Here is a 7,147-nt window from a genome sequence, read left to right as displayed (position 1 = left end):
GAGTGGTAAAAATCGAGGGAAAAAAACCCAAACACTCACAGCAGCCACTAGATTATTAGAAGTGAACTATTTTTTCTATGTACGATCTTTGGTAGACTATACCAATACATTGTTAGCTAATATTATAACAAGTGCTTCCAGTGCTTGTGACTGCTATTATGAGAGTGGCCCGAAAGGGGTGAACGGGATATTCATGTTGCAAAGAAACAAGTTTTCAGAGTTGTATATACACAAAATTACGCTTAAATTTATATTATATAAGGCCTACGTCTACGGGTGTATTTGATGGCGACGATGTGTTGTTCCCAAACTACGAAAAGGAAGCAGTGATTATTTGGTTATGTTGACGCTTCGCCCCTGCACCAGGTAGATTGTAGATCTATATTTAACTCAAGGACTTGTTGTTGCTCCAGCTACACTTTACCACTGCACTTTTGCTTTTAATCAGTAGGCCAAGGACTAATTCGTCGTCAGCTACCATTATTAACTCGTACGCTTATTTTCTTTGGCACAAGCCGAGCAGATGCAGATTGTATAAAGTCTAACTCTACAACGGTTGATAACGCATTGCCTAAGTCTAATTAATAAAAACAGCGTAAAAAAGTCAGACCCAATGGACTCGTGACCTAATGTAATGTAATTTGACGGTTACAATATTATTGCCTCCCTGAAACTTTCTCTATATCTTCTAAAAAATAATGTGCAGAATGGGTTTATAAGCCATGCTTTATCCCCCGAATTAATGATACAGACTTTTAAGTCGAGCGACTCATACATATGACAATAATGCCAACCGGCACCAATCAATCAATCAATCAATCAATCAATCAATCAATCAATCAAAGAGTAATACGCTACGTGGGGATTGAGGAAAGATGATCTCATATAGTATTTCACCACTGAAGGTTTTTGTCCTTTGAGATATCTACCAGCAGAAAACACATTCGGGAAAGGTGACGAGAACATGAAAAAGGATATAACAGGGAGAAGAGAAACAGACTAAAACCATAATAACACAGGGCTACAAACTTCACTGTCACAATCTCTAATCTGCAATATTTACTTGAAATATTGCATATTAATCTATAATCACTACGCAAAAATGTTTTAAAAAGTGCATTATTCAGAAGCAATCAATGAACTCATTCTCCCTTTCTGCATTTTTATTGAAGAACCACTTAAAGATACAGCGCGAGCTAATCAGTCGTTGTATTCGGCAAGTATATCAACATGTTTAAAGGCTCGCCAAGTAATATTTTGGAGTCTGAAGACATCGTTTAGTTAACAGAGGTGTAGTCTGTAGACTCTGTTTAATATTTCCAAGATATCGAGTGGGAGATTTGTAAGAGTTCCAAAAGGGATGCAAGAAGTCACAAGATGCAATGTTATTCTGTTGTAGCTCAGTAGGCATGGTTGGCAACAAACAGAGACGTTTCCCCAGCCACTCCGGCCATTCCTCCGGTGTACTCGCCGACTGACGCCAGACCGTTTGCCTGTGGAACAGAGCCAAAACGGAACAAAAGTTATCAAAGGCGATCGGAGGGCATACCACTAACGTAGTTCAGTTTAGTTCAAGTAAAGAGAAGCACACCAAACAACGAAAGGATTGTCACTTTGTTAACCCTATCCGTACGCCCTGGAGTCATTTTGTACCACCCCCCCCCTCCCCCAGGGTTGTATTCTTCTCATTTTAGAGTACTTCTAGTACAGACTGCTATGCAAAGCGTGCGGATGGGATTAACAAGTAAGTAAATTTCTTCTTTGGAAAGCGGTGGCACAGAGTTCCCCAAGTATTATGGATACAATAGTAAAACACGGCGTACGGATAGGGTTAAGGGATGAAGCAAGATAGACAAACAGAGACAACAGAGGAAGAGAAAAGCAAAAGGACCAAACTACCAGTGGCCCCCTTAACTCCCCCCCCCCCCAACCAAAAAAGTAAACAAAAATTGCACACTTTGCACACTCCTTAAGACAATCTAAACTCAGTACGTCAAACATAGGCTCACTTAAAAAAAAACCTCGAATGTTTCAAAACATCATGTTTGTAATCATAACAAATAACCTGCATCTTAAGGCAGTTTTAGGTTTGGCTTGATACAAATAAGTCATTTCGAAAGCTGTATCGTAATGAGAGCAAATCTAGGGGGAAAAGGAGGGGGGAGGGGTCGGTGAGCATCATTAAGTGTACATCAGATTTACATAAAATATATCGGGATACACATCTGTAAATGAAAGTAACATTGGCAAAAACAGCAATGGCTAGAACAACTTAACGGAAAGTTCTTGTCTTTGTTATCTAAAACCTGCGCCTCATTCAAAAGACACTTTCCGACCCGTCGCGACCCGCGTGTGGTTGTTTTCAGGTTCATGCGTTATTTGAACAACGCAGAGAACATATTATGGTTGCTTCAAAAGATAGTAATGGTTGTGAATAATTGCAAAATACTTTCCGCTCCGACTGACACAATTTCGGTTAGTCGAATCATTTAAGAGTAGGCTGATTAGACCCTGCCTGTCATGTTCCAGCTGACCTTGGCTGAATGGTACACAGTACACAGTACACAGCATCTTAACATAAAGACGAAAATATTCCGAGGTTATTAAAGACGTCCCGCGGTGGGAATCGAACTCGCAATATATACATGTATGCTATATATATAGCTGGGCCTCTTTTCGAGGAAAGGAATGATCGGAGCATTAACATCAACTGAAAGGCATTGGCTTACTATATTTACACTCTATTGGAATGGAGCAATAAATTTTGAGATAAAAGTGACACGTGTGTTTCCAAGTTGCAAAATATATAATAGATGTATAGATTGACTCTTTATTCCGCTTTTGTGGTTGTACACTCCAGAATTTTAAAGGTGTGGATTTTGTGCGCACGGCTAGTGAACGGAAACCTCACTAGTTTACAATGGCGTCTTAGAAGACGGACTTTCCCAAGATTAGATCTAAACGAAACTAGTGAAAAACTGAAAATCAAACCACAGTGACTCCAGGCTCCTCAATGAAACTGTGCACCCTTTAAATGATTTGAACCACCATTAATTTTGCCAAATTCGAAAGTTAAGCGGTTCGGAAGTTTTAGGCGGCCAAAGTGACGAACTTCCACAAATATAATATATATATATATATATATATATATATATATATATATATATATATATATATATATATATATATATATTATATATATATATATATTGTTATATAACGATGGAGAGCGTTAGCTAACAATCACGCCACAGTCGTTATATTGTCACTCTGAAAGAGAAATAGTTTGTCTACCGCTTACAGAAATGAATCAATCAATCCATTTCAGCACACGGAGCTGCCGATCGAACCATAAAACCGATCAGTGACGCACCACGCCGTTTGACCCAGTAAGTAGGTTACGTCCTGAAATTTCCCCTGGCCCAGCCACTCTTCTATTTTTTTTTCGTCAAAAGCACGGAACGTTTTTGAATACAAGCATGGTTTAGATCAGTGGGCCAGCCTTATCTCAGTATCGTGCCGTATTGTAATCAGAGGGGCCGTTGCATGGTCACGATTGCATGTCCCCATGCCCATATAGCCCTTCAACCTAACAGACATGCACATCGAAAAAATAAACCGGTTAAAAAACACCAGGACATACAGGGTGATAAAAAACAAACAAACTGTACAACCTTTTTTCTGAATATCTGGAACAAAATTTGTACTAGAATGTTGCAATTTGGAATAGATAATTAATATTCATTAAAAGGGAATTTTTTGTTTGGCATGAAATTCACAAAGAAAAAACTTATTTTCGAAAACAGAAATGGCTTTTATAAAAACCACATATAAATGCAGAATGTACAAATTTGAAAGATCTTGTAAAGAAAGTAATGGAATGATTGGGATTTTTTCCCCCTTTTCTTTTCTTTTTAAAATCGATTTTAATCTTTCCAGTCCTGTAACCTCTTTTCTCCTACAGAGTTTTAAAAGACATTTTCAAAATTCTGAAATTGCGAAGAACAAATGGACTATATGTCCTCCTTTGGACTCGATACATTTACTTAACGCGTCGTTCGTAATGTTCAGTGTAGGCAAAACACAAGGACCCACCCAATCATGAGTAGTCAAAGCCACCTAATACACTGTACACCTTACAGTATGGAGTTGTTTCTAGGGGCAATCCGGGGGGGGGGGGGGGGGAGTATGAGGCTGCCGAAATAGCATTTATGGAGTTTATATAACCTGAAAGGAGTATATGGGCTTTATCAAGGAACCAAATGTCAAAGAGGAATCTATGTTCACCCTTTTCAAGACGATCGAGGAATCATGAACACATTGCTATCCTCTGATAGCTTCGCAAACGGGAAAATGGTACAGTCGTAGATGACTATCTGCCTTGAGAATGCGGACCGTTGAAAAGTAGGAAAGTCATTGCAGCAGACATCGTCTACGGAAAGACGTGTCATGGGACTCATCAACTGATCAACTGAATTCTGCACCCTGGTGACGTTTAAAGGGGTACGAACGATGTGTGTTTAACCTGAAGTGGTCGCTTTGTATAGGAATTTTTATTTCAGATTCTGTACTGGTCTTAACGGATGGACCATTTTCACCCTTGACATAAAAGAAGTCCTCAAGGGCACTTTAACATTATTCCCGTTCCTTGTGCACAACTTACGAAACGAGTTGGTGGTGAGGAAATGTTCGATACAAAAATATCTCTGCTCTCTACTAATCTTAACCATGGTCTCAGCAGGCAAAGGAAACCTGAGAAAAACTATCTGCAAACTTCTGTTGGCCTGTTAGACTACTGTAGTTTGCAATAATAATGTGGCCCAATCGTTGGGACTTTTTAGTGGTATGCTTAATGCAAACTAGTGCGTCATTCTACCAAAATAGGGATATAGCTGAAAATGGGTTGCTTTATTTACAGCTCTGTAGAGCAAAACTGTCCTGTGGATGGATCTAAAATGAATACTAGACAAATTCCTTTTGGCTTTCAAAAGTTGTGTACAAATTTGAAACGCAAAACTTCAGTGTGAAGGAAAATATTTACAAAAGAAGTTCTGCAGTTGTTGTTTTTTATCACCATGTATCTAAAAATAAATCTAAGAAAAGATAGCGAATAAAAGAAAACTAGAATTTGTATCCGTAACCAGTTATCTTTTTAAAAAAAGTATTATATATTATCTCCACATTGCCTAGCGTGTTTCGCAACAGAACAAATTAATGTACGATGGAAAAGCGTACAACAAGTCATAATCATAAATAAATACATCTCTATTGACCTTTGCCCTTTTGAGAAGCTGTTCCTGGGCTGCTTTGATGCTCTCGTCCTTGCCTCCCCAGGCCAGTAGGACGGAAGCTTGCAGCGCTCGGCCGTAAGAGAAGGTTAGGGCCCATGGCCGCCGCAGAGGACACTGCAATAGGAAGAATCTTTTTTTCTTTTTGGAGGGTAAATGTTTTACGGCCTTCGCAACTGCAAAAGGTCATGTGAGCGCACAGGACACATTAAACATTTCCAGTTTGGTAGGAATCAATTTTGAATTTTGCCCGAGTGGCGGCCGAAGCCTACTCTTACTGTTTTTGGACAATCATCAATGGATCTTGAACGATTTGCGCATCTTGTACACGGGGACCTCTAAGATTTTACGCCCTTTTCCGAGAAGGCTAGATGTTAGATCTTACCTACCTTAAGATCAAGGGTGTGGCTGAAAGGCAGCAGTAAGAAGGAGCCAAGGAGTAGCAGTAGATAGGATGCATAAAGAGTCAGATGCCCAGAGGAGGGGGGGGGGGGGCAAAGAGGGGAAGGGGTGGAGGTAGAAATCGGAGACGAAAGCAGACGACAAACATGGTTAGAGAGCAGAAAAGGAGACGAAAGGGGGCCGTCACTGTCAGGTTTTGAACCCGGGAATGAGAGGCAAACACCTCAACCTCTTGAACCAGAGAGAAAAAAAACTCGCCCACGGACACGACAAACTCATTTCCTGTTGGGAAAAACTCGGCAAAGATATAAAACAGCATGGAGATTTATACAGCTGTAGGACCTGATAGTGGCGCCTTCAAGTCGTCCGAAAAAGGAGGGTCCAAAAAGTAGGAGAGTTGCTTACGTCATTTTTGTGTATATGATTTTGTTTGTTTGTTTATTTATATAAAATAAAATTTAAAAAAAAACAGAAAAAAGAATGCTGAAATGACAGCAGTTGTCTTGGGCGGGAAACTGCGCGACACAAATCAGGAAATCCCTCAGCGATAGTGAAGAAGTCGGCAATGGCACCTCTCTGACCTCCCGTGCTTGTTCCATCAGTCTCTACAGCTTAGGACATTCTCCAAAAAAATTTTATTCCTCCCAGCCTGACTCGACCCAGTGACAGACATAATAATATGCATTGTTTGACCCATGACAAGACTACGACTCCAGACATAGCACTCTGCACAAAAAACTTGCACAGACATCTAAGCAGAAAAGTGGAAGCCCTGTTCTTCTTACCATAGTAGAGAGCCTGCAAGAGGACAGCCCGAAAAGGCCGAGATGGAACTACAAAAAGGCAGACTGTAGACTTTTCAGCATAAGAACTAATGAGCTGACAAAGAACATCGCAGTCTTCGACAAAAACATAAACAATGCCATCACATAGTTCAATGAAAACATCCTTAAGTCAGCAAAAGAAACCCATGACAAGAGATCTGTACACAATGCGTACCTAGTCATTATGGAAACTTTATTTAACAAATGCGTGTTTTATATGATGTGATGGGGGCCAATGGCCTTAAGAACTGAATAAATTTAAATTTACATAAATTCTCCGCAAACGAGCGCCAAAAGCAGGTGCTTTGTTTTGTTGGATAATTGAATTTCGGGCGTAATCCCCGGTAGTCAAACGTAAACAATCGGTCGTGATACCAACAGACAGTGTATTTTTACGTTGTAACCTCTGGCCAAATGAGAGGGAGGGACAAACAACGTAATACTAATAGTTCGTCTTAACTTTTGGAAATGCTTTCTCACGGTTTGTCAGCGCTTCTCTAAAGTCACACGATAGCTGAAGGTTGTCTTGCCACTTCTGTTTACTGCACTTTTGTGTCATGCATGTATGCTAAAGTCTTGTCCATGTTTAGTGTTTCTGGGAAAACAATAGTTATTAAGGCGGCTTTGGGACCC

General features: G+C 40.0%; 1 protein-coding gene across 1 annotated transcript in view; it reads right to left on the bottom strand.

Annotated features, from left to right (window-relative positions):
• Positions 1 to 1,148: 1,148 nt before the first annotated feature.
• Positions 1,149 to 7,147, bottom strand: part of LOC101857942 (fructose-bisphosphate aldolase) — a gene marked incomplete at its 5' end in the record, with an annotated part of 17,617 nt that continues 11,618 nt past the window's right edge. The window contains 2 exon segments of the mRNA XM_013081098.1: positions 1,149 to 1,493; positions 5,274 to 5,405. Coding sequence (XP_012936552.1) covers positions 1,401 to 1,493; positions 5,274 to 5,405 — 225 coding nt within the window.

The sequence above is a fragment of the Aplysia californica genome, unplaced genomic scaffold (assembly GCF_000002075.1).
Source record: "Aplysia californica isolate F4 #8 unplaced genomic scaffold, AplCal3.0 scaffold00115, whole genome shotgun sequence".
Classification (NCBI taxonomy): domain Eukaryota; kingdom Metazoa; phylum Mollusca; class Gastropoda; order Aplysiida; family Aplysiidae; genus Aplysia; species Aplysia californica.
Note: the sequence above shows the minus strand (reverse complement) of the source record. Positions and strands in the feature narration are given on the sequence as shown.